Source organism: Ornithorhynchus anatinus, chromosome 19 (genome assembly GCF_004115215.2).
Source record: "Ornithorhynchus anatinus isolate Pmale09 chromosome 19, mOrnAna1.pri.v4, whole genome shotgun sequence".
Lineage (NCBI taxonomy): Eukaryota > Metazoa > Chordata > Mammalia > Monotremata > Ornithorhynchidae > Ornithorhynchus > Ornithorhynchus anatinus.
Window position 1 is genome coordinate 13,931,871 of NC_041746.1, and position 26,936 is coordinate 13,958,806.

Here is a 26,936-nt window from a genome sequence, read left to right on the forward strand (position 1 = left end):
CTTTCAGAAGCTTCTGAGAGGACTTGTTGATTAGTAGACTTGGATACCAAGAAGTTTTTGCCGACATTTGACTGGTAGTGTCAGAGTTGGGGTGCCCTGTCCCATCCACTCCCTGTCACCAACGGTGTAAAGCGGGACTGGGTTGTAGGTCCAATCCTACTCCGTGAGGCCCTGCCGGAGGAGGCAGCAATAAGGAACCCAGATGTTGGCATTAGAATAAGCTCATCCTCCAGGAAACTATTCCAACTCAACAGGCCGTAGGAACGTCATCAGCAGTCCTTCAAGAGTTGTTAAATGTGGATGACTGTGCCCTAGAGGAACCCAGCCAGGAAGACAGGCTGACAGGGGTGCCAGCTTTTCATTTCTAGTGTCGGGGTGAACTCGGGGCAGTTTGGGGAAAAAAGACAAGGCCTACTTACCCACCTCTTCACTCTGGGGGCCTAGGAGGCCCCCCACCACCAACACAGAGCCAGGGAAATTGGCATGCAAACTTACACACGGGGGGCTATGGTCTACATGTAGAAACACACAAGACAACCAGGTGCAGTGTCTGGGGCTCAGTGGGAATCCATTCCCTGGCTGAGATTGGCACCGGGTAAAATCTAGACCCACTCACAGCTGGGAAAGGGGCAGGTGGGGCCAGGCAGGATCCGGTGCCTTCTCTGACAAACCTCTCTCTTTCCTACCCTATACGCCATCTCCTCTTTGGCATCTATGCCCTTAGATCTGTTCCCCTTAAGCACACACCTCCCCCCCAGCACTTATGGACATATTCCTCTAGACTGTGAGCTCACTATGGGCAGGGCCTGTCACTGTTTATTGTATTGTACTTTCACAAGCGCTTAGTACAGTGCTGTGCACACAGTAAGCACTTAATACAATTGAATTAATATCCCTATACCCTGTCCCTTCTCCTATCTGCAATTTATTTGAATGTTCGCCTCCCTCACTAGATAATTTCCTTGTGGGCAGGGATCATATCTACCAAAACTCTCCCATATTGAACTCTCCCGAGTGCTTGTATGATACAGTGCTCCGCATGCTACGTGTCCAATAAAGACCACTGATTGATACCTATCAGTAGTATTTACGGGAGTGCCAACTGTATTTAGACCGCTGTTCTAATTGCTATACCCATCCACGAGGAGATTACGGTCTAGCCCCAGAAAGAGATACGAGAAAGAAGTGCTCAGAAGCAGCATGGCCTATGGAAAGAGCACGGGTCTGCTACTTGCCTGCTGTGACCATGGGCAAATTAACTTCTCTGGGCCTCGATTTCCTCAACTGAAAAATGGGGATTTAATACCTGCTTTCCCTCCCCCTTAAACTTGTGCCCCATTGTGAAATAAGGTCAGTGTCCACCTCAATATCTGTATCTACCCCAGTGCTTAGTACAGTTTTTGGCCCAGGGTAGGCACTTAAATATTATTACACAGCAGAAAAAGTAAAATGATGTAAAAAAAAAAAAAAAGGGCAAATCCCTCCTTCTCCCCCTTCCCTGTCACAGACTAATCCTTCAGTCATCTGTGTGGGCTTTATCCAATTTAGTCCTAATCAGAAAAAATAAAAATAAAATAGGACTAAATTCCCCAAAGTTTTTCCCAACACTGTAAACTCACAGGACTATTTGGCAACGACAAATACTTCCTATTTCTGCCAGGTCAATTTAAGTCAATTCAGAGCATTTGTGTGATGGATTGTAGCTCACTCACTCCTGCCATCAACGCGTGTTTTCCCCGTGCTTCAGCCGGAATGCGATTACGGAATACAGGAGCGTTCTTCTGACAGCTGGAACCGGTTTGGGCTGGAAGGTTTGGGTAATTGGAGAAACCGTTTGTGCGTCGGATCTGCCCGTCGGCTTTCAGTCTCTCAAAGATGCCCGGGCTACTGAGCAAAGGAGAAATGTGCTAGGTCAAAGGTAGATTTAACCACTACGAAACCAAATACTCGCTTTTACCAGTATGGTCTGCCGCTCACCAGGTGCCTTCCCCCTCCGCTCCCTCGGCCTCTTCATGAACCAGAAGGGACCAGGGCTGAGGACGAACTATCCTTTGACAGGAGAATCCATCACCACAGAACCGTGGGGTCAGCGGGTCTTCAGTAAATACAATTGATTTCCCTTCTCTTCCCTCTGTGAGTTCTGCAGTTTCCTTAGATAACTGGCACTGACAGTCAATTTCCACTTCTCATGTCAGTGTTCCACTTAATAATAATAATAATGTTGGTATATTTTAAGTGCTTACAATGTGCAGAGCACTGTTCTAAGCGTTGGGGTATACACGGTAATCAGGTCATCCCACATGAGGCTCACCATCTTAACCCCCATTTTACAGATGAGGTAACTGAGGCACAGAGAAGTTAAGTGACTTGCCCACAGTCACACAGCTGACAAGTGGCAGAGCTGGGATTAGAACCCATGACCTCTGGCTCCCCAGCCCATGCTCTTGCCATTATTCTGTATTCCAGTATACAGCCCTTCCTCAAAACCCAAATTACAGTACTGTTAAGTTGAGGATGGCCAGCTTGAGTCTGATACCCTAAATTAAATAAAGTTGTATTAACATTACTAAGTACATCAGTCAGCCATTGCTGGAAAGGATTAATACTGCCGAAGAAATTCTTGCTCTCAGATGTTATTTGAAGCATTAAAATGAAAAGCAAAATAAATGCCAAATTCAAACCCGATGCTTACTCAAATTAAAATCTGACATAACTATCTCCCAGAATTGCACCTTTTTAAATCCCGCCAAATCCTATTTATAATGGAACTTCGTACCTTACGTAGGGACACGCAGCAAACACCAACTGCAAACTGCTACCACCTTCACAGCCAACACTCTTGCCAATGAATGCTTGTATATTCACATACACCCATCCCCTTTTTAGCAAGGGGATAATCAACTTTATTAAGAACCTGTGTGCAAAGCACTCTACTAAGTGCTGGGGAAAAAAATACACAGAAGAGAATTAGGCAGATCCTCTGGCCCTTAGTTCTCACAAACTAAGAACCTAGCAGGGAGGGGTTTGGCACCAGATACAGCGGAAGAGATGAAAACACAAAAACACGATAAAAGAAGAGGGGCAAAGCTTAGAGTTCTCAGATGTGGTGGTAAACGGGACTGGGTGGGTGGGGTGTCTCACAGTTCGCCCATCCAGTTTCAGCCAGGGTGCCAACCTGCATTCTCACTGCCAACTATGGCCGCACTGCCTTTGAAGCAATCCTTCTCCCCTCTCTTTCCTACCTAGATTCCATGGTGGGATGCATGGAGGAAGGCAAAGCCTTTTTATCCTGGATCCCTAGGCAAAACTGGGGGCCCTTAGGGATGGTCAGAGAAAGATTATTTTAGAAGTTTTCACTTTTACACAGTTCAAGCCCCAGTTCCCAGCCCCTTAATAATGTTGGCATTTGTTAAGCGCTTACTATGTGTGAAGCACTGTTTATAAGCACTGGGGAGGATACGAGGTGATCAGGTTGTCCCATATGAGGCTCACAGTCTTAATCCCCATTGTACAGATGGCACTGAGGAAAGGGAAAGAGGATGGAAAAGCTCATCATCTCGGGGGCCCTAGGGCCCCGCCACCCCACTCGGGTCCCAGGCCATCGGAGGCCGAGCTGGGGCCTGCTGGGCGCTTGAGATCTGGGCACGGGAGGGGAAAGGGGGGCAGTGGCAGAGGGCTGAGATGGGCATTTTGGGGGCACCTCTGACTGGGGGGGAGGGGGCAGAAGAAGACCTAGGCCGAAGAAGACCCAGGCCCAGTTTAGCAGCAGCAGCAGGAGCAGCAGTGGGAGCTGCTCCTCTGCTCCCCCTCCCCTCAACACTGTGCTCACTGTGGGGAAAAGGCGAAGGAAAAGCGGACGGGACAGGGGGGACAAGGTGGAGGGAAACCGGAGGGGACGGGGGGACAAGATGGGGAAAACCCGGACGGGACAGGGGAGAAAAGGCGAGAGAAAAGCGGACGGGACAGGGAGGACAAGGTGGAGGGAAACCGGAAGGGACAGGGGGGACAAGATGGGGGAAAACCGGAGGGGACAGGGGGGAAAAGGCGAGAGAAAAGCGGACGGGACAGGGGGAGAAAGGCGAGAAAAAAGCGGACGGGACAGGGGGGAAAAGGCGAGAAAAAAGCGGACGGGACAAGGGGGACAAGGTGGAGGGAAACCGGTCGGGACAGGGGGGAAAAGGCGAGGGGAAAGCGGACGGGACAGGGGGGACAAGATGGGGGAAAAGGGGACGAGACAGGGGTGGGGGGAGTTTGTCCCGAGAAACCCCACCGTGCCCCCCCCCCCCAAACACACACACACACTCTCCGTCCGCGGCCCCGCCCCTCCCACCGCGCGCCCCCGCCCACCGCGCGCGCACGCGCCGCCCGCCGCCCCGCCCCCGAGCGCGCCCCCGCCCCCAGGTGGGCCACTGCCACGTGCTCGGTGAGGACCGGCCCGAAGCGCCGCCGCCCGCCCCGGATAATAATAATAATAATGTTGGTATTTGTTAAGCGGGTTTACTATGTGCAGAGCACTGTTCTGAGCGCTGGGGTATACAGGGTCATCAGGTTGTCCCACATGACGCTCACAGTCTTCATCCCCATTTGACAGATGAAGTAACTGAGGCACAGAGAAGTGAAGTGACTTGCCCACAGTCACGCAGCTGACAAGTGGCAGAGCCGGGATTCGAACCCATGATCTCTGACTCCCAAGCCCGGGCTCTTTCTGCTGAGCCATGCTGCTTGCTCCCACACGACTAATAATAATAATAATAATGGTGGTATTTGCTAAGCGCTTATTATGTGCAAAGCGCTGCTCTAAGCGCCGAAGGGAGACAGGATGATCAGATTGTCCCCCGTGGGCCTCACAGTTCAAATCCCCATTTTACAGATGAGATCACCGAGGCCCAGAGAAGCAAAGTGATTTGCCCAAAATCACCCAGCTGGCAAGCGGCAGATCCGGGATTAGAACCCACGACCTCTGACTCCCCCGCCCGGGCTCCTTCCATTGAGCCCCGCTGCTTCTCTTCCTCCACCCCGGTGGGGCCGCACCGCTCGCCATCCGCCATCCCTTCCGCCTGCCCTCCCTCCTTCCCGTTCTCGATCCCAATCCCGGCCCCCCACCCCCAAACTCATCCACCTGGGTATTTGTGAAGCGCTCACTATGTGCCAAGCACTGTTTTAAGCGCTGGGGGAGATACAAGGTCATCAGGTTGTCCCCCATGGGGCTCACAGTCTTCATCCCCATTTGACAGCTGAGGTCATTGAGTCACAGAATAATAATAACAACGTTGGTATTTGTTGAGCACTGATTATGTTTGTTCCAAGCACTGTTCTAAGCGCCTGGGGAGATACAAGGCTATCAAGTTCTCCCCCCTGGAGCTCACAGTCTTCATCCCAATTTGACAGATGAGGGCACTAAGGCATAGAGAATAATAATATTAATAATAATAATAATAATGTTGGTGTTTCTTAAGCGTTTACTATCTGCCAAGCATTGTTCTAAGTGCTGGGGGAGATACAAAGTCATCAGGTTACGGGAAATAGCGTGGCTCAGTGGAAAGAGCCCGGGCTTGGGAGTTAAAGGTCATGGGTTCTAGTCCTGGCTCCACCCCTTGTCAGCTGTGTGACTTTGGCAAGTCACTTCACTTCTCTGTGCCTCAGTGACCTCATCCTTAAAATGGGGATGAAGACTGTGAGCCCCATGTGGGACAACCTGATCATCGTGTATCTCCCCCTCGGCCCCGGCACTTAGAACAGTGCCTTGCACATAGTAAGCGCTTAATAAATGCCATTATTATTATTATTATTGTCAGGTCATCCCACGTGGAGCTCACAGTCTTCATCCCATTTGACAGCTGAGATCACTGAGGCACAGAGAATAATAATAATAATGATAATGTTGATATTTGTTAAGTGCTGATTATGTGCCAAGCACTGTTCTAAGCGGCGGGGGAGATTCAAGGTCATCAGGAGGTCCCACGTGGGGCTCACAGTCTTCACCCTCATTTTACAGATGAGGGAACTGAGGCCCAGAGAAGTGAAGTGACTTGCCCAAGATCACACAGCTGACAGTGGCGGAGTCAGCATTAGAACCCACGACTTCTGACTCCCAAGCCCAGGCTCTTTCCACTGAGCCACGCTGCTTCTCGCGATCCGGTTCCCGGATCCCTTTGTCCTGGCTTCCACAAGTTTCTCTCCACCCCCCGCCTTACAACCCCTGCCTCACCCCCCAACCCTACCCTCTCTCCCCTCCCTTTGCAGCTTCTCCTCTGCCTCGCTCCCTTTTCAAAGCCGGGTCTGCAGAAATAAAACCCAAGCACGCCCAGGAGCCCTCCAAGAATCGGGCACCCAAAAGCCTTTTCATAACCCACCAACGCACCCACGCGTGGGTACGGGCAGCGACACACGTACAGACAACAGGTGCCCACGCCCAAGGGAAGATGAGCGCGACTGACCTCTTGGGTTCCCGGCTAAAGAGGCGTAGGCATTGATTTTTCCCCACAGCTTTTTGGACTAGATGCCCACCCTTTGTTCTCCCCGTGTCCCTAATGAAGTATGAGGGCGTTCGAGAAGGGTTGAAAGTACTCCAGATTGAATCTAATCCTCAAGGGTTTTGAAACCCGCCTGCTACTCTCCTGTCTCTTCCCTTTTTTGTTTTCCCTCTAAAAACACTAGCCCCTTTGAAAATGAAACTCCATAGAGTACCTGTACACACAAACACTCTCAGAGACAGATACACAGACCCACAGTCCACAACCAAGGACCCAAGCGGACAGACTCTATTTGATACAGTGCCGTACAGTGCCCGGTACATAGTAAGTGCTTAATAAATGCCATTAAAAAATTCACACCCAGGGAGCACGGACATATATCTCACATCTTTAACTGCACAGATGTATATGCCTGATTCTCCCATAACTCATGGATTGCATTATTGCGGAATCCTGCTCTCAGCTACCTTTGCATTGTAAGCACCCCGTGTTCCACACCGCATGTATGGAACATTTTCTTCCGGCAATGTCCTGCTATATCCAGGCGGGGATGTTGTCGCAGGAATGTTCTCTAATTCTGCTGTCGTGTAGGGATCAGTGAAAACACACTCAACCCAATCCCTCCAAGAATCATAAACACAATCGCAAAAGGGACAGATACACAGGGAAGGTCTCAGGCAGGGACAGATATACACAAATAGGGACTGGCAAACCAAAAGAAATAAACAAAAGAGATAGAGGGTCACTAAGTGACAATAGGACTAGGGGTATACGAAGGGGAACAGGCAGAGCGAGAGCGAGTTATGTGGCGATGGTCCAGGTGTCAGAGGCTTATAATTCCCAGGACCCTGCTCCCGCTTCTATGACCTGTAATGGGCCTCAGTGTCCCCCCTGAGAGAGCAAGAATTGTAGTCTCCCATCTAGGAAAGATGTAGTCTTTTTCTCCCAGAGGCTTTGTCTCATTTATCCTTCCCTATCTCTCCTAATTTAATCCCTCTCCTGAAGATACTCTCTCTTCACCTTCAGAGACTTATTGAAGACACACCTCCTCTAAGAGGCCTTCCCTGATTAAGTTCTCACTTTTCTCCCCTCCCTTTTGCGTCGCCTTAATTTGCTCCATTTATTCACCCCCTCCCACAGCCCCACAGCATTTAGGATTATGTCCATAATTTGTGTATTTATTTTTAATTGTATTTTTGTGAAGCACTTACTATGTACCAGGCATTGTTTATTACTCTATTTTGTTAATGATGTGTATCTATCTATGATTCTATTCATCTTGATGATATTTACGCCAGACTCCTTGTTTTGTTTTGTTGTCTGTCTCCCCCGTTTAGACTGTGAGCCCGTTGTTGGGCAGCGATTGTCGCTTATCTGTTGCCGAATTGTACATTCCAAGTGCTTAGTACAGTGCTCTGCACATAATAAACGCTCAATAAATACGATTGAATGAATGAATGAATGTTCTATTCAGTGGGATAGATACAAGGTAAGCAGGTTGGACATGGTCCCTGTCCCACGTGGGGCTCGCACTCTTAATCCCCATTTTACAGATGAGGGAATTGAGGCACAGAGAAGTTATGTGACTTGTCCAAGGTCACACAGCAGACAAGTGGCAGAACCGGGATTAGAACCCAGGTCCTTCTGACTCCCAGGCCGGTGCTCTATTCACTAGACCATGCTGCCTCTCTGTTTGTTTGTGTTAATGTATGCTTCCCTCTCTAGATTGTAAGCTCGTTGTGGGCAGGGAATATGTCTACCGACTCTGTTGTATTGTGATAATAATAATAATAATGATAATAATGGTATTTTTAATAAGCGCTTACTATGTGCAAAGCACTGTTCTAAGCGCTGGGGGGGAGGGATACAAGGTGACCAGGTTGTCCCAAGTGGGGCTCACCATCTTAATGCCCATTTTACAGATGAGGTAACCGAGGCACAGAGAAGTGAAGTGACTTGCCCAAAGTCACACAGCTGACAAGCGGCAGAACTGGGATTAGAACCCACGACCTCTGACTCCCAAGCCCGGGGTCTTTCCACTGAGCCACGCTGCTTCTCTGTACTCTCCCAAGATATTAGTACCGTGGTCTGCACGCAGCAAGCGCTCAGTAAATACAACCGATTGACCTACTGATTGACCAAGAAACTGAGGCTCTGAAAGTTTCCACCAAAGTCACCAAACAGGAGATGCAGCGTGGCTCAGTGGAAAGACCCCCGGACTGGGGAGTCGGAGGTCGTGGGTTCTAATCCCGGCTCAGCCGCTTGTCAGCTGTGCGACTTTGGACAGGCCACTTCTCTGGGCTTCAGTTCCCTCATCTGTCAAATGAGGATGCAGACTGTGAGCCCCACGTGGGGCCTTCTCATCACCTTGCATCCCCTCCAGCGCTCAGAAGAGTGCTCGGAGCATAGTAAGCGCTGAACCCATACCACCATTATTATTATCTGAGGAGCTACGACTAAAACCCCTATTTATTTCCCAGCCCCTTGTGCGGCGGCGGTTTCAGGCCCTGTGTGGGGTTTATAACGGTCATCTCCAACGGGGGATCCGGGAAAGCCAGAAGCGAGGGAAGAGGATGGCTGGAGGGGGGGAAGATGTGGGAGTCGGGGGGGGGGGGCTGCCTGGCGGGGTCGGTGATGTCAGAGGCCGGGGGCGGTGATGTCAGAGGCCTGGGCGTTGGGGCCGTGATGTCACGGCTGGTGCTGATGCTGGCGGCGCGGTGCATTGTGGGCAGCTCCCGCACCGCCGCCGCCGCCGCCGCCGCCGCCGCCGCCGCCGGAGGACCATCGGGGCCGGGCCGCGCCGGGCCGGGATGCTGGACGCCCGGACCCCAACGCCTCCCCCGCCGCCAAGGGGAGCGGCCGGCGCCGCCCCGCACTGAGCCGCCCCCGCCCCCGCCCCCGCCCCCGGGGATGCGCCGCCCGCACCCGCAGCCGCCGCCGCAGCGGCCACAGAGCAGGTGAGGGCGGGGCCCGGCCGGCAGGACCGGACCGGCTCTGTGTGCGCGACGGAGGGAGGGAGGGTCGGGGGAGGAGGGGGCTGGGGCCCGGACCCCCCAACGCCGGGGCCTCCATCGCCCCAGGGCGGCCCCTCCCATCCAGCGCCACCCCGCAGCGTCGGCCCCTCTCCTCCCTTCCTCTCTTCCTCCCCGCCCTCCCCCTCACCCCCTGTGCCCAGGCCGCCCCCCCGCCTCCCCAACCCCGACCCGGTCCTGCATCCGTCGCCCACCCCCGGGGCCTTCCCACCGGGCCATCCCCACTCATCCATCCGCTCTTCACTTCTCCCCCTTCCCCCACCCAGCCTCACTGCCCCCACATCCATCGCACATCGCCCTCTCACCTGTCCCCCACCCCCGCATCGTTGCGCTCCTGCCCCATCACTCTCTGCCCATCCTACACCCCCTGACACCTGCCCTCCAATAACCCCCTCATTCCACCGGATCCGGGCCCTTGCGCTTTACACAGTTTACCTGAGCTCGCGACCCTTCTTGGAACCCTCATCGGAACCCTCCCTTCCTGCCCCCGAAGCCCCTCTCCCCTTACACGGACAGGTGCACGCACACACAAGGGCCCTCACAAACGTATGCAGTCTCTTATGCATATACATTCCCAGGAACACATACTCACACGTTACCCTAAGAGTTGTGGTCTTAGAGTTGAGTTAGGGCTGGGGAGGGAATTTAGAAGGGTGTCCTCCCTCAGTGCCTGAGAGGAACGTTTTGTGTGTGTGTGTGTGTGTGTGTGTGTGGTGGATGGAAGGGGCGGGGGGTCGCTTTTGCCCACCCTCAGAGGAGGAGCAGTCCTCAGCAGAGGAAAGGCAGGTGGCTCACTTCTGCTCCTCCTCTGCTCTGGGCCACTAGCTCTCCTGCACCTCTGCCATCCTCAGTCCCACTTCTGGCCCCTGAAACTCTCTGCTTCTGGCCCTAGCCCCTCACCATCTCCCGTATTTCACGAAGAATCCAACCCCTCACCCAATCAGCCCGGTTTCCCTGACCCCCGCTGTTCTTCCTTTCCTTCCCCCACTTTGCTCTTCATTCTTCTTGGTCCCTTCTCCCACACTGTTCCTGGGAAGGACACAGGGTTGGGGGGGAGGGGGCATCCAGAAGATTGGGCGGGGGGAATATTTGGGCCATAGGGCGTCGCGACCAACCCGTGCCCAAGAGTTGAGGAGTTGGGAGTGGAGAATCTGAGCTTGTTCCCCCTTCCTCTTCCAGGGGGCCCCCAGAGTCCTATCTATGCCACTTACCTGGGAAGGACTGATCAGAGGTTAGGGGACAAGGATGTCTCTGTAGAGAATCCTCACGTTACCCCTTCCCTGCCCCTATTCAGTTTGCCTTAGCCCTGCTTCCTAGTTTCCAGTAGTCCCACTACTCCATTTCCTTCATTCTTGCTCAAGTTCTACTGCCTGAAAGACTTGAAGGTCTCTGGGCCTGTGTTAACCTGCATGGTTTTATTAAATCAGTTGGGTTTTTTTGTGGTGGTCTCTTGATTTCCTCATTCTTCTATTGGGGTGGAAGAGAGACTCCAGCCTGGGGTCTCTCTCCAACCCCAGGTCCACCTGGCCTCAGCCTTCACTCCATTCACCACGACCGGCTTCTCTTTCCCCAAGTTCCCACGTTCACTTCTTCTCACTCTCAACTCAGCCCTTTCTTTTCAAGATGGTGCGGAAGGGACCCTGTGTTGAGTTCACGGAATGATAGGGCTGCCAGTGACCTCAAAAGGTGTCCTTGCCCCCCCGTCTCCCCCACCCCTAACCACCGCCACCTTTGGACAAGCCTGCAGAGAGCTGCCATCTTTTTTCTTAGAAATTTCCAAGCAGAGAAACTTCATGCCTTCCTTCACTCCCCTGCCTAATCTTTTAAACCCAGCCTTGCAAGAAGCTCTCCTTAGTGCCTACCTCCAGCCTTCCCTTTAGTCCTGTTTTCAGCCAAAACAAAACTGCTGCTCTCATACCCCACCCCTCAAGAAAGTACCTTCATGTCACTTTCCTCCCCACCCCTGGCCCTCACCCTCCTTCTCTCTGGCCAGAGAGACCTTGGACCCTATAGACAAAGTAACCCAGGCTACAGCTGATTCTCCTTCCTCTACTTCCATGTTCACTCCTCTCTTCCCTCTCCACACTCCTCCCAACCCTTTGCTGTCTCGTGGACCTCCCTGTCCCACTCACCAGTTCATCGCTGGCTCATTCCCCTTCCTTATCTGGGGCGTCCGCTGGCTCCTTACCTCACTCCTCCAGGGCTTATTGGACTCGCTGTCGGCCTCCTCGTCAATCCCCCTGTCCTCCTCTGCTTTGTCCCACCACCGTCAGAGCTTTCCTCCTTTGCTCTTCTGGGGGCTTCCTCCTCTCCCCAGGTGCATTCTCTCTAGTCCCATCTATCCCCCTTTCTTCACCTCCCAAATAAAACCAGAAACCAACATGAGAATTGCCAAACCCATTGAGTCAGAATGCCAAGTGCCTGGGGGTCGAAAGACCCAGTTTCCAATTCAAGTTCTGCACTGAAATGTTGTGTGACCTTGGGAAAGAGGCTTGACCTCTCCGGGCCTTTCCATCTGACCAGATGGGTATTTCCATCTGTCCACTGAGGAATTAGTGGAGAACTGGATGGTCCGCATAGTGCCCGGGGCTGAGGGAGGGGCTACGGCTGGTACCTCCCCTATGCCTCTCCAGCCCCACCAGTATGCAGACTCCTACTGGGAGGCAGAGTGTGGCAGAACACCAACCGCCCTGGGACACAACACCCCCACCCTCTGAAGTCCAGGGGCTATTCTAGGGGACAGAGCATGGACCCACTGGGGGCTAAAGGCTGCTAAATTCTCCTCCTTCTTTTCCACCCAGAATCCCCTAGACCGGAGCACCCACCAGATATGACTCGGGGAAGAGAGGTTGAAGTGAGGGTTACCACAAGACTCCCCTTGTGCCCGGCAGGTGTGGCCATGAGTGGAAGATGCCAGGCCAGGCCTACACCTGGACGGACCAGGTTGCTCTCTTCCCGGAGCCTGCTGTGCCCACTGTTTGCCCCGGACCTGACTCTCTCTTTTTGTCTTGGCCCTAATCCCCTGGGCAGAGCCCCCGTTCTGTCCCGTCACCTGTGCCCATTAGCCTCTTCTTCTCTTTCCACAAATCCTGCTAGAATGTCTCTCCCCAGTTAGCAGGGAGGGTCTCTGAATCTCTTCCCGCTGTTGAGCACATCTGTACTCAGCAACTTCACTTTTCCCCGCCATTCTGCATCTCTGATGTCTCTGTCCCTGCCCCCAGCCACCCACAAGGGCTTCCCCTTCTCCCTGGGTCGGGTGTGTGCCAGACACCGAGGGTGCCAGGCAAGAAACGCAGAAACAATCAGTGGTATTTACCAAGTCCTTACCGTATGCAGAGCACTGTCCTAAGCACTTGGGATTTTAGAATGTCAATCTCCTTCTGACTCCCGGAATGAGAGGGGTGGGGTTGGAGGTTGGGCTTTCCCCTGGCTCTGGGCTTATCTGCCAGGCTGGTGTGAAGGTGTTGTCTAGTCTCTGACCTATCCCTGGGGACACACTTCTTCATCCCCACTTCTGAGACTTACTCTTCCCCGCCCCCGACCCCGCAAGATGCTCTCCCCGACTTCCACCCCTACCCCGGCCCCCAAAACCAGCACCCTTCCCCGGCACTGACAGGCCTCGTCGTGCGTCCACACCACAGGTAGATGGCTCACCCCAGCCGGGCATTGCGGACACCCCCTCTGGCTGGCAGATGCAGTGCCTAGCAGCAGCGCTCAGGGACGAGGCCAACATGAGTGGGGGAGGGGAGCAGGCTGACATCCTCCCGGCCAACTACGTGGTCAAGGAGCGCTGGAAAGTGGTGAGTGGCCAAGGAGGGGGAGGGAACGGGGCCCCCCTCGGAGCCCGCGGACACAGGATGGAACAGCTCGGCCTGCTCGGGGGGTCGGCCTGGGCTGCAGATTAATCCTAAGAAATGGCGGTGCCCCCGACTCCAATTTGATTTTGCATCTTATTTGTATGTGGGTCACTTAATGTCAAAATGCACTGAACTCCCCTGAGGCCCTGCTCCTTTCTCCACAGGCCTTCTATCCTTTTATCCCTCTGGTTCCCCCAGGCCTGCGCCTCATTCCTCAGTGGATCCCGCTTCTCTCCCCACGGTGACCCCCCCGGATCCTACCATTTCTCCCCAGTGTCAGTGCTCCCAGCCTCTTCTCCCCCACCAGGCCTAAATGTTCCAGCTCCATTACCCGCCCCCACAGTGCTCCTGCTTCGTTCTTCCCTGGGCCTCCGAGCCCTGACTGGTCCTCCCTGGAAGGACTCCTGGTTGGCATCACCTGCCTGTCCCCAGCCTGAGCTGCAGTGCTGAGGGAGCCGGAGAAGAGGAGGGGAGGGAGAGAGGGAGGCGCCTGTGAAATGGACAGTGAGTGGACAGGAGCCTGCCCTGGTCTTGGAGTTGGAGGAGGGAGGAGACAACCCGGGGAATGGCGGGGAGGGGCAGAGAGGGAGCTCGGCAGGCCCTTCCCCCCATCTCCTCCTCCTTCTCCTCCTCCTCCTCCCCCGCCTCTCTGCCTTCTGCGGCTGGATGCTGAGGTGCAGAGAGTGGAGACTACATCTCCCAGCGTTCCCCTCCACAGCCTGATTTAGGTTGCTCTGCTGCTTGGAAAAGCGGGAGATATTGTCTCGACAGCCCTGGGAGGAGGTTTTTGGAGCTGAGAAAGGGAAAAGGGGATGAGTCCAAGGTGGCTCTCGGGAGAGAGAGGGAGTTCTGGGTGCCGCCTGAGAAGCCTCGGCCTGGCTCCTCCTTCCTTGGCAGCTGTCAGGGAGGGAGCTTAGTGGAGGCAGCCAATTCTGACCTCGCTTCTCCACTAGGCACCGCTGAGCAGGGAGCACCCCAAGTTCACTCTGCAAACACCCCACTCCTTCTCCAGCCCCACTTCCACCCACATCAGAGCAGTGGGAATCCCAGGAAAACCGGCCTGGGAAAAGGGACCGCTTCGGGAACCCTCCAGGCCGGGCCAGGCCAGCCTGTCACCAGTGCCGGGTCTTTGTTCATTCGTTCAATCGTATTTATTGAGCTCTGGTTGTGTTCAGAGCACTGTACTGAGCACTTGGGAGAGTTCATTTCAACAACAGTCACAGTCTCTGCCCATAATGAGTTTAAAGCCTAGAGGGGGTTAGCATCAGGGGCAGGGCTCCTGTACTTATAGGGGAAAGGGGGCAGCACTTCTGGACCCTCTGCCCTTGGGGGAGTGGGGAGAATGCAGCCTGGACCTCTGTGGTCACCCCATCCCGTGCCCTGTCACTGCTGCCCCAGATTATCAGGGAAGGAGGTGCCCGGGGGAGTGCGGGGGCTCACTGGGCCTCCTCCGTTGCAGGGCCCCAAGAACCACCCTCCGGGGAACTGGATAAAAGATCTCGGTGGGGCCCGGCTGGGAGCTGGAGGGGGCAGACTGGTTGGTGACTGGGGACTGCCGGTCAGGGATCGGGGCAAGACTTATCGGGGGTGAAGTGGCATGGGGTGGAGCGCTGCTGCTTTGTGTCTGGGTAGCAGCTCCGGACCCGGCGGAGGGCGTGGACCTGGTCCCTGCACAGTCTCCATGGAAACCGCTAAAGAGCCCCAGTGCCTGGAGGCCCAGCCGGGTGACAGAGGATGCCTGTCTCCTGCGAAGCCCATGGGTGGGGGGCGGAGGCTCACTGAAGGAGCAGGGCTGGGGAAGCCCCTCATGCGGGCCCTTTTCTGCTCTATGCGGTTCCTGCAAACATTCCAGAAACGACCCACCTGTTTTGTCTCTGTCTCCCCTTTCCCCTTGGAGGTTGGTTCCCTGGAGCCAGAGATGATGTGGGCCCAAGTTGGGGTCCCAGTTAGGAGGACAGGTCCGACACAGCCTGGAAAAATGAATTGCTGCTCTTTCCATCCATCCTCAGGGAGGGTGGTTGCCTAGGTATCTCAAACCTGGCAGGGGGATGGGTGGGGGACAGGCGGGTGAGCACCCCAGGGCAGGGTGCCTGGGTTGAGGACCCCTCCCCTCACCCTGGCTGTGCAGCTGAAGAAGATCGGCGGAGGTGGCTTCGGTGAGATCTACGAGGCAATGGACCTGCTGACGAGGGAGAACGTGGCTCTCAAAGTAGAGTCCGCTCAGCAACCCAAGCAGGTGCTAAAGATGGAGGTGGCCGTGCTAAAGAAGCTACAAGGTGGGTCACTCCCCGCCTCTCGTCGTCCTCCTCGTCTTCCCCCGATCCTAGGCTCCCCTCACGTCCTGGACCCCAAACCCTTTCCCCACTGGGGTTGGATCCAGGGCCAGGTTAAGGTCCAGTGGGCTCAAGGTAGAGCGGCCTCCAGAGTTTTCTGCCCTCCCTCAGCCACCAGACGCCCTCTCCCAATCCCTCCCAGAGGCATGGGTTTTCCCGTTTGACACCGCTGGACGGCTTTACCCTGGAACAGTGGCTATGAGGGAGGAGGGAAGAAGCGGGGAGACGATCAGGGAGCTGCCAGGCATCTCCTTGGGAGGGCAGTTGACCCTTGGGCCCGATTGTTAAGATTCTGCTTGGACCTCAGGGTCACCTTTCAACCTCCCCCTTACTGACAGAGCCACAGGAGGTCCATTCTCTGGCTTGAGGTTTGGGGTCTCTAAGGAGGATGGGAGACCGAAGGCAGAGAGCCTTCTTTAAGAGGCAGAGAGCTGCCCTGAAAGGAAGGGGAGGAGAGAAGGCGGAAGGGGAGGTGGCAGGCCACATCGGGGGCGAGGGGAGAGAACGGATGGGTGGAGAGGTAGGGGGTTGCCAGCGGAGTCGAGCGGGAGGAGGCACAGTGATGTGTGGGGAGTGGGTGACGGTGGCCCTTGGCTGTGCCCTGTAGGGAAGGACCATGTGTGCCGGTTCATTGGCTGTGGGAGGAACGAGAAGTTTAACTACGTGGTGATGCAGCTGCAGGTGAGTTCCCCTCCCCTACTCCCAGGCCTTCTTCCCCCCGCCAGGCCGCCCCTCTCGTTCCTCCACACCAACCTTCTCCTGTGTCCCTCCCCTCTCCAAGCATCCCACATCTACCCTGTATGCCCCATCCTCACTTCCTACGTCACCTCCCGTGACCCCTCTTATTCCTTTCCCCTTCATGAGAAGCAGAACGGCTTAGTGGAAACACCACGGGCTTGGGAGTCAGCGGTCGTGGGTTCTAATTCCAGTTCTGCCACTTATCAGCTGTGTGACTTTGGGCAAGTCACTTAACTTCTCTGGGCCTCAGTTACCTCATCTGTAAAATGGGGATTGAGACCGTGAGCCCCACGTGGGACAACCAGATTAGCTTGTACCTACCCCAGCGCTTAAAACGGTGCTTGGCACATAGTAAGCGCTTAACAAATACCATCATCATCAAGCTTCAGAAGTCTTGATTAAGCTGCACTTCTGGAGGGCACTATGGAGAGTGAGGGATTCTGACCCAGCCCCCCACTGGAATTTAGGGTCTTCCTTCCCTCCTCCCCCTCAGCCTCAGCCCCCTCACCCAGAGTGGGCCGGGCGGTGGGGTGAGCCCAGGGCCCCCGGGACTGCGGTAGGGGCTCTTGGAGCCAGGGGTGTTGTGGCCCGGGGGTCAGGATGGCAGCTGCCCAGACCGGAACCGCGAGGCCGGGCCTGACAGGCCGTTGCCGTTGCAGGGCCGGAATCTGGCGGACCTGCGCCGTAGCCAGCCCCGGGGCACTTTCACGCTGAGTACCACGCTGCGGCTGGGCAAACAGATCCTGGAGTCCATCGAGGCCATCCACTCCGTGGGTTTTCTGCACCGTGACATCAAGCCGGTAAGGACGGGCTCTACCCCATCTTTCCCATTCCCACTCCATCTCCGGCATAACCTGGGCATCTGAGAGGGAGAGGGCCTGGGGCCAAAGAGCGGAGGGTCCCACGGGCGCTAAAACCCTGAGTAGACAGCTCAGTCCTGGTCGCCTGCAAGGGACTCGGAATCTAGATCTATCCAGGTGTGGGTCACACCAGAGGCCACCAGACAGGGGTGGAGCATTTCCACAGGGCCAGGGTCCCCCGTGGGCTGCCTGTCATGGATATGTGAACTCAAGGGTGGTCATTTATCCGATTTTATTCCGGTCAGTCCACTTTTCAGCTGGTCTGGCCCTTGCTGAATATTACTATGGCTCCAGAAATCTTTAAGCTTGGTATTTTCATTTTGAACTCCCAATTTCTCTCCACCTCTGCTCCTACCCTCCGAGTGCCTCAGCTGGGAAGGGCTCTGGGAGGGAGACTCAACGGTTATAGAGCAAAGCAGGTCTGTACTGTATGCTCTAGGTTCTGTGGATTTCCGCTATTACGTTAAGTTGCCTAACTTAGGGATCGTAATGTAGGTCTGCTACTTCCAGGTCGGCAGTAGGGGGGTCCAGGATTCTTAAGGACCATCAGTGCCATCCCTACAGGCAGCAGTGTATCTACTGCTCCAGCTTCGGTGTCCTTTTTCTACGCCGTCCCTCCCCCCAGTATCCAGCATGAACTGGATTGAGGGGAAGGTGTGGGGGTCTCAGGGGTGTCTGAGCTTGTTTCAACCCACCAGATTTGGGAAGGAACTCAGCCCATGAGCCAGTTGGATTTAAAAGTCAAGTCACAACCTAGCCCAGACAGGGTTTGTGCTGGCCCATTAAAGGAGCCACTGTGCAGGTTTGGTCCAGGCTGATCTCTTTTGCTATACTCCTGTCCATCCGATCCAGTTTGCAGGACAAGCTAGACTCATCCTGGAGAGAGAGAATGGTCACTGGGGAATGTCCTCTAACTAATGATGGGCATTGTCTCTAAGAAGCGCGGGGGTGAGGAGGCAAGGCAGGACTGACTGACAACCTTGTTATGCCCCTCCAGTCCAACTTCGCCATGGGCCGCCTGCCCTCCACCTACAGGAAGTGTTACATGCTGGACTTTGGCTTGGCCCGGCAGTATACCAACACGACCGGGGAAGTCCGGCCTGTGAGTACCACGGCCTCACCCCCTAAGGCCGGGTGGGCGGGGATGGGGTGGTTGGGCGTGAGATAGTAGGAAGGGTCAGAGGTGACAGGGCCAGAGGGGAAGGGCCCTGTGTAGGGACCCGGGGAGGGGATGGAAAGGATGAGGTCAGAGTGGGCAAGCCTAGGGCCCAGTACGGAGACAGAAGCCCACAGTAATGGGGTCAGGTTATCGGGAGCCCTCAGGGATGGAGTCTGGAGGTCAGCAGTCCTTTGGGATGGGGGAGGCGGGGTTGAGGATCTTTGGCGACCAGCTGTTTATCTCTCCAGCCCCGCAACGTGGCTGGGTTTCGTGGGACAGTGCGCTACGCCTCAGTGAACGCACACAAGAACCGGGTGAGTAACGGGGGTGCGGGGACGGAGCGGCGGTGCTAGCTGGGGGTGGGGAAGGGGCTTCAGGTCCTGGGCAGCTGAGGAGGAGGGGGAAGGAAGGAGAAGCAGCATGGCCTAGTGGATAGAGCACAGGTCTGGGAGTCAGAAGGACCTGGGTTCGAAACCTGGCTCTGCCACTTATCTGCTGTGTGACCTTGGGCTAATCACTTAACTTCTCTGAGCCTCAGTTACCTCATCTGAAAATGGGGATTAAGCCTGTAAGCCCCAAGTGGGACATGGACTGTGTCCAACCTATTCAGCTTGTATCTACCCCAGTGCTTAGTACAGTGCCTGGCGCAACAGATAGCATTACTTATTTAAAAAAAAGGAGGGGGGAAAGGCAGAGAAAGAAACCAGAGCCAGGCAGTCCCTTGTTTGTGGGTTTGATTGTCCCACTTGGGGTATTGCCCACCCTTTCCTCCCCTCCCCACCACCTGCACTGCCAGGACCCCCGGCCAAATCTCAGCCAGTCCTCTCACACCCTCTCTGAGGAGCTCAGATCCTTTGTTGCCCTAGCCTGCCCGCTCTGAGCCCTGCTTGTGGAACCACCACTACCAAGTGTGCTATTTTCCCATGGAGGATTCCCCCACCCTCTGCCCCCAAAATGCTGCTCCCCCTTTCTGGGCTCCCACTAGACACCACCGGACTCTGCTGCCGACACAGTGCTCTGCCCAGGGATTCCTGCTGTGGCCAGAATGATCCCAAATTAGCCCCTTGGTCCCCCAAGGCCCTCTAGCCCCCTCTGGCTTGCCCACATGCCCCTCGGGGACAAGCAGAGGTGGGTGGAAGGGCCCTAGCGACCTTATCTCTGTCCCCCAGGAGATGGGCCGGCACGATGACTTGTGGTCACTCTTCTATATGCTGGTGGAGTTCGCTGTGGGGCAGTTGCCATGGCGCAAAATCAAGGACAAGGTGAGAGCCCGCCGGGGCCCACCCGCCCAGGTATTTGGGGAGGCTGCTTGGGAGGCTGGGTGGGGGGGACTCCGCGGAGGAGGGGGGCTCCAAGACCCTTGCAGATGAAGGGAGGGAGGGGGCCGGGATGCCGGGGTGCTGTAGGGCAGGAGGGTGTAGAGGCGGGGATCGGGGAGCTGAGAGGAGGTGGGGTGGACCCTGCAGGGAAGGTGGAGTTGAGTGGCAGCGGAGGGGACTGGTGGGTGGGAGGGAGGTGCTGATGGAGCCGCCCTCTCCTGTCCTCTCCCTCACAGGAGCAGGTGGGGATGATCAAGGAGAAGTATGAACACAGGATGCTGCTGAAGCACATGCCATCCGAGTTCCACCTCTTCCTGGACCACATCGCCAACCTGGACTACTTCACCAAGCCCGACTACCAGGTAGGTGCTGGCTGGCCCCCTCCTCCACTCGTTCCCTCGGTCCCCTAGGCTCTGACCCTGTCCCACCCCCTGCTGGGGCCGGCCCTGCCTTCCCCGCCCCACCCCACTGCTGGGACTCGGCCATCCCCCAGGGACCAGGCTGTTAGCTGGGCCTCAGGGTTCTGGGGTCGGCGGGCTGGGTGTTCACAAAGCAGGGTCCCACATGAGCTGAGGACCCTGAGGGAGGTCAGCAGGACTAGAGGTAGGACAGACCCTTCTGAACCTCTGCATCCAGGGCTCTGAGTCCACGTAACCCGCTGAGTTCTAGTCAAGACCAGTTCTTCCCAAAGCTGTCTTTGGGGAGCTGTGCCCAGTTCTGATCAGGACTGGCAGACTCCCAGGACAAGGGCCCCAGGGGCTCAGTCTGCTGTTTGTCGAGCCCGGGGAGTCCGATTCGACTCCTCGGAACGGGCCCCGGATCTTGGACCAGCGACCTAAGCCCTAGAGGACAGGCTCCAACTCACTCCACTCTTGAGTTGTGGAGGCCAGAAGAATTCCAGGGATAGTCTGGACCTGAAGGCCCACCGCCAGAAGCTGGACCAGGTGCAGCGCTTCCTCAGGCTGTCAGAGACGGGGCATCTAGTGGTTTGCTACACTCTGCTTCCTGAGAGGATGTCAGAGGGGCAAGAGGTGCCGGAAGCAGACATCTGAGCAAAACCAAGGAATCGTAGGGCTCCGCTCCTGCTTGGGGGCCTCTTTGGTCCCGGCCCCGGGATGACCAGGATGTCCCCTCTTGCAGCTGATCATGTCCGTGTTTGAGAACAGTATGAAGGAGCGGGGCATCACAGAGAATGAAGCTTTCGACTGGGAGAAGGCGGGTTCTGATATCTTGCTCTCCACCAGCACGTCCACCCCGCCGCAGCAGAATACCCGCCAGACAGCCGCCATGTTTGGGTGAGTTTGAGGGGTGGAGCCGGTGAGGTTATGGCAGGACAAGAGCTTGGCGGGGGTCTCTGAAAGGGGCGAAAGGGGGTAGAGCTGCAGAGATCTGCTTCTATTGGAACGGGCTGGCGGGCTGGGGTTTGAGCTCGCCGCGGGCGGGGAACGTGCCTACCAACTCTGTTGCCTCCCAAGCGCTTAATACAGTGCCCTGCACACAGTAAGCCCTCAATAAATACAATTGATCGATCGATCGATTGATTGGAGCAAAGAGCCTATCATTATAAAGGACTGAAATCCATCTTCCCTCCCAAAAGTGTGAGTTGAAAAGACTGCTGAGTGTTAACACTTTGCTTAACCACACACACCACCTTCCCTCTGGTCTTGTGGCCAGTTAGTAGGAATTTAATTCTGGTCTGTTTCTTTCTTGGTAGAAGCAAATACCGAGTCGTTGCTAAGGAAGTGTACTTAAGCCATTTACTTTCTGATTTTCAGTCATTTTGTTAGTTTCCCTTTGCCCTGTATACCTCTAGACCGTAAACTCGTTACAGGCGGGGAACGTGTCTGCTAATTCTCTTGTGTTGTACTCTCTCAAGTGCTTAGTACAGTGCTCTGCACAGAGTAAGCACTCGATAAATACCACTCATTGATTGACTGATCTATGATAATTTGCAAACTCGATCCACAGAGGAAATTACCACAGAGGAAACTAAGCAATTGCTTGTGAACAATCACAGAATCACAGAAACTGGAAGGCTCTCCATGGAATCATCTGAGTCAGCCTCCTACCTCCAGGCAGATGATTACTTTCCCTAATTTTAAAGATATTCAGAGATGGAGATGGCATAGCCTTTCTTGGTATTCAATGAGCTCTAGTAACACACGCCTTAGTTTCCTCAAACGGACATAAGCCAATCTGCTGTTTTTATACAGATTAAGCTAATGCTATTTGGACTTAGTGTTTTTACTGCTTTAAACCCTTTCTATCCATTTCTAATGACTTGGCAATTTAATCTAGGCTGTCTGCCCAGGGGTAGGGTAGGGGAAGAGGATTGAACTCCTAACTACCCAAAATCACATGCCCTTCAGATGGGAGGGACTTTGATTATTTGTGAGAAATGGCATAGCCTAGCTAGTAGCAAGAGCACAGGCCTGGGTACAAGAGGAACAGGGTTCTAATCCCAGTCCTGCCGGTTGCCTGCTGTGTGACCCTGGGCAAGTCACTTAACTTCTCTGTGCATCAGTTTCCTCAAGTGGAAAATGCAGATGCAATACTGTTCTCCCTCCTACTTATACTGGTTCTTCCTCATGGGACAGGGACTGAGTCCGACTCGATTAACTCATCCATTCCAGTATTTAGAACGGTACTTGACAAGTAGTAAGTGCTTAATGAATTCCATAAGTATCTATATCCGCCACTGGGTCCCAGCGACACACCCCTCCCCCAGTCCAGGCAACAAGATCCCTTCTCTTCTAAAAACAGAATAGGAAGGAGATTGTCATGCCTCCATGGCTACCCCTTCCAAGTGATTCACACTCCAGGAAGTTCCACTTAATCTCTAGCTTAATCTCTAAATCATCTTGCTGCAATTTCTCCGGGAGTGCGCAGCTTCCCCAGAGATGGGCAGAAGGGGAAGCTGGGTGGGACCAGGGTAGGAGAGGACCTTGGGGAGTGCGAGCAGGCCGAAACATTTGAAAGCCATTGCCAACTCTCACCATTGAGCGCCTCACCTACAGCAGAGTGTAATACTAATAATTGTAATAATAATTCTGGTATTTGTTCAGTGCTTACTATGTGCCAGGCTCTAATCGCTGCTCATTGGTCACAAACCAGTTTTCTCTTCAGCCTTCTCCCAGGTTAAACCCGCAGCCCACCAAGGGGGCTTCCCCCCAACACATCTCTCACTTGGCCAGGCTCTCCCTCCCCTTGGCTAACGGCTCAAGTGCCTCCCCTTCATCAGTATGGTTAACTGAAAATGGAGACTGCAATGTCGTCTCACCTTTCTTTCTCTGCTCTTCCCCTTCCCCTCATCCCTGGGGGATTCCAGAAGGGACAGAACCCCTTGGTGGGGAGGCAGAAGGGCGGGGGAATGGGGAAGCAAGGGCCTGGACAGTGAGCTCCTGTGCTAATGAGCCTTCTCTGTGTCCTCCCCACTGCTGTGCCAGGGTGGTGAATGTGACTCCAGTGCCAGGCGACCTGCTGCGGGAGAACACGGAGGACGTGTTGCAAGGGGAGCACCTAAGCGACCAGGAGAACGCGCCTCCCATTCTGCCTGGGCGGCCGGTCGAGGGGCTGGGCCCCACCCTCCACCCCTCGGGTCCCGACGCTGAGGTCTGGGAGGAAACCGACGTCAACCGCAACAAGCTCAGGATCAACATCAGCAAAGTAACCAGCTCCAGGAGGGCCATCGCGGTGCCCCCCAGCCCAGTGCACTGCCCCTTCTGCCTCCCTGCCCATCTCTGCCTTTTCCCAAGCCTGAAGGGAGCTCCCCACTTCCTCTTCTTCTACCCCTGAGCAGGCAGAGCTGCATCCTCATCACAAAAAGCACCCAAGTAGTCGACCCTAGCCAAATCCTGTGGGGAAATGGGCATTTTATTTACATTCTGCTTGCGGAGAATGGGGAGCCCTGTGTCGTCAGACTGGTTTTCCCCCAGGCAGCCTCAGGGCTGGTCCATGGACCCCAGGGGTCTGTGCCCACAGTCTGGGCGAGGCCACAGGTAGGTCCCATGGAGACAAGTGAGTTCTGGGCCTGCCGAGCGGTTTGGGCCCTCAAGATCTCATTCATTCCCGGCCTGGCTGGGATTACCCCATGTTTCAGGGAACAACAATGGCTTGGATTCCTGGATGGGGTCCCACATTCATCTGTCTCCTTCAGGGCCTCCAGAAAACGGCTCTCTCGGGCTTCCTGGGGGAGATGGATTTGTAGAAGAGTTGAGAAAGGAGAGAGGCCATTTGGGGAAGAGGTAGAGAAGGGCGTTTCAGGAAGAGGCCTGGGAAGAGAGAAAAGAGCCTCCCAGGACCAGGCACCCCTTGACAGAGCAGATCCCTCCCTAGGGTCCCCCAGTCACTCCTGCCATCCCCAACCCCCCTCCTGCTAATCTTGTGCCCGTGCAGACGCAGTGCGTGGTGGAGGAGGAGCCGAGCCGCGGCCTGGGCCCCAGCTCCCCGGTGCGGGCCCCACCAGACTCACCCACCACTCCTGTCCGCTCGCTGCGCTACCGGCGCGTCAACAGCCCCGAGTCGGAGCGCCTGTCCACCGCCGACGGGCGGGCCGACCTGCACGAGAGGAGGTGGGGCTGGGGAGCGGCTGTGCCAGGGTGTCCTGGGGGGCGAAGGAAGAAGGGGCTGCGGCCGGGACCACAGCCGCCCTACCCTGGGAGGGGACCGTGGGCGTCGACCATATCCAGGAATGGGGAGGACTCTGGGAGGGGGAATCAATGCGGGCAGGGAAACAGTGCAGAAGCTTATTTTGGGGATTCTAGTCCAAGGAAGGACTCTGTTCCTGGTTATGAAGACCGGCACCCCGGGACCCTTCTTGGAGGAAGTGGGTGGAAGAATTGAGCTCGGATTTGGGGAGGGGTCAACTCTGAGCCAGAGAGAAGCCGCGTGGTCCAGTGGATAGTGAATGGGACTGGGAGTGAGAGGACCTGGGTTTGAATCCCAGCTCTGCCACCTGCCAGCTGTCACCTTGGGCAAGTCACTTAACTTCTCTGTGCCTCAATTTCATCTTCTGTTAAAATGGAGATTTAACACCTGTTCTTCCTCCCCCTTAGACTGTGAGCCTCTTGTGGGACAGGGACTTTGTCCAACCTAATTATCTTATATCTACCACGGTGCTTAGTGTCAATCAGTGAATGGCATTTATTGCACACTTACTAAGTGCTTGAGGGAGTACAATGCTTGGAATATAGCAAGCACTTCATACCAATGGAAAGAGAGATGAAGGGAGAAAGTGTCGGGTGGGGGCGGGGGTGAAGAAACCCTGGCCTGTGACCTGCAGCCTGACACTAAAGGAGAGGGAGATAAGCTACCCAGGGAGCAAAGGAGTCCTGGAAGGGCTGGAAAAGACAAAGTGTTTGCAAGGCAGGCATGGAGAGAGTCTCATACTGGGGACACTTAGGGTAGGAGAGGAAAGATAGGGAAGCTGGGCACTGAACCTGACCAACTGGAGAGAGTCCTGAGGGCTCAGGGCCAGAGCTGTGGCCCCCAGGTCCCCGGGACCCAAGTTGGGGTGGAGCTAGTTGGGTGCCTGGCATAGCAGAGGGCCAGGGGAAAGAGGGAAGGGGGAAATCAAAGGAGGAGGTAGTCAGAAAGGGGTATCTGGCTTGGGCTGGGAGAGAAGATCCAGGCCCTGAGCAGTGGCGTGGGCATCAGGGTACTGGGGGAAGGTCCAGAAGAGGTTCCAGAATCTGGAAAAGACTGCTAGAGGGCACAGGGAGACCGGGGTGCTGAGGGGACAGGAGTGAGAGCTGGAGTGGGGATGGGACAGGAAAAAGGAAGTAAATAGGTGGCAGGAATAAAGGAGGATCAGCAAGCTGAGAAATCACTGAACAATTCATCAGTGGTATCTATTGAGTGTTTACTGTGTGCACTACACTGAACTAAGCACTTGGGAGAGCACAGTACAACAGTTGGTGGACACATTTGCTGCTCAAATAATCCAAAGATAAGCTGCTGCCAGAGTGGTGGGCTGTATTGGGTCTGGGAGGGCACAGAGAGGGGTGGGCGGCCCCAGGGTTGGGACAGTCCGGGACCCGGCTCTTGCTTGGAAAGAAAACTGGGCCAGTGGCTTCGAATCGGACCCTGGGCTCCAGAAAGGCTCTGGTGAGGTCTTCTCATCCATCTCCGACTCTGCCCTGGCCCAAGCCTACCCCAGACAGGCACACAGCTGTCGGCCCTTTCTTGAAACCTCTCCAGAGGAGACCCCGCTACCCGTCTCAGCACCTCCCATATACCTATGGGGCGGGAAGTTCTTCCGAGCTCCTAATCTCAATCCCTCCTACCCACTCTTACCCCAGATGGTGCTCACTCCGGTGGGTTCAGGAAGCGGCTGCCTCTTCCCACTCCCTCCACCGGGGTCCGGGAGGAAGGCAGGCAACTGGGGGGATGGGACGCGGGGTCTCAGCTCCCCCGGGGAACCTCCCTGCCCAGGCCCCAGGGGTCCCAGGGGTCCTCAGAGTGCAGTCCCTGAACCTGGTGTCCCACCGCTTGCAGGTCACGCATGGACCTGCCGGGCTCCCCGTCCCGCCAGGCCTGCTCCTCCCAGCCGGCCCAGATGCTGTCCATCGACACGGGCCAGGCCGACCGGCAGGCCAGCGGGCGCGTGGACGCGTCGGCCTCGGTGGAGCACGAGGCCCTGAGCAACGCCTTCCGCTCGGTGCCCCTCGCCGAGGAGGAGGACTTTGACAGCAAGGAGTGGGTCATCATCGACAAGGAGACGGAGCTCAAGGACTTCCACCCCGGAGCCGAGCCCAGCACCTCGGGGACCACCGACGAGGAGCCGGAGGAGCTGCGGCCGCTGGAGGAGGGCGAGGAGCGCAGGCGGCCGCCGGCCGAGGCTGCCGTCCGGCCCAAGGTCCCCGACGGGCGGGGGAGGGTCATGCAGACCGTGGCCGAGGAGGACGTGGGCCAGCAGCGGCAGGAGGCCCAGGAGTCGGCCCTCCTGGGAGGTCCAGCCCATTCTCCCCTGCACCCTGTCCACCCCGCACGTCAACGCCGGAGGGAGTCGGACCCCACGGGCCCCCAGAGACAGGTGAGGGCCCGTCGGAGCGGGGGCGTGTCCGCGGCTTGGATGCGCGAGAGGAGAGGGTTGGGGCGGGCTTGGGCCGAAGCGGGGCAGGCAGGCAGATGGGCTTCGTCTTTCTGTGCCCACAATGAGTTGTCG

The 26,936-nt window shown here is 55.8% G+C and overlaps 1 protein-coding gene across 1 annotated transcript in view; it reads left to right on the forward strand.

The window, feature by feature from the left end:
* The first annotated feature begins 13,149 nt into the window (after nucleotides 1-13,149).
* Nucleotides 13,150-26,936, forward strand: part of TTBK1 (tau tubulin kinase 1) — a 38,305-nt gene continuing 24,518 nt past the window's right edge. Inside the window, 12 exon segments of the mRNA XM_029047500.2 lie at nucleotides 13,150-13,305; nucleotides 15,491-15,638; nucleotides 16,303-16,376; nucleotides 17,093-17,233; nucleotides 18,291-18,395; nucleotides 18,701-18,766; nucleotides 19,622-19,714; nucleotides 20,008-20,133; nucleotides 20,912-21,066; nucleotides 23,218-23,437; nucleotides 24,167-24,342; nucleotides 26,267-26,804. Of these exon segments, the coding sequence (XP_028903333.1) occupies nucleotides 13,198-13,305; nucleotides 15,491-15,638; nucleotides 16,303-16,376; nucleotides 17,093-17,233; nucleotides 18,291-18,395; nucleotides 18,701-18,766; nucleotides 19,622-19,714; nucleotides 20,008-20,133; nucleotides 20,912-21,066; nucleotides 23,218-23,437; nucleotides 24,167-24,342; nucleotides 26,267-26,804 (1,950 nt within the window). The 5' untranslated portion in view covers nucleotides 13,150-13,197.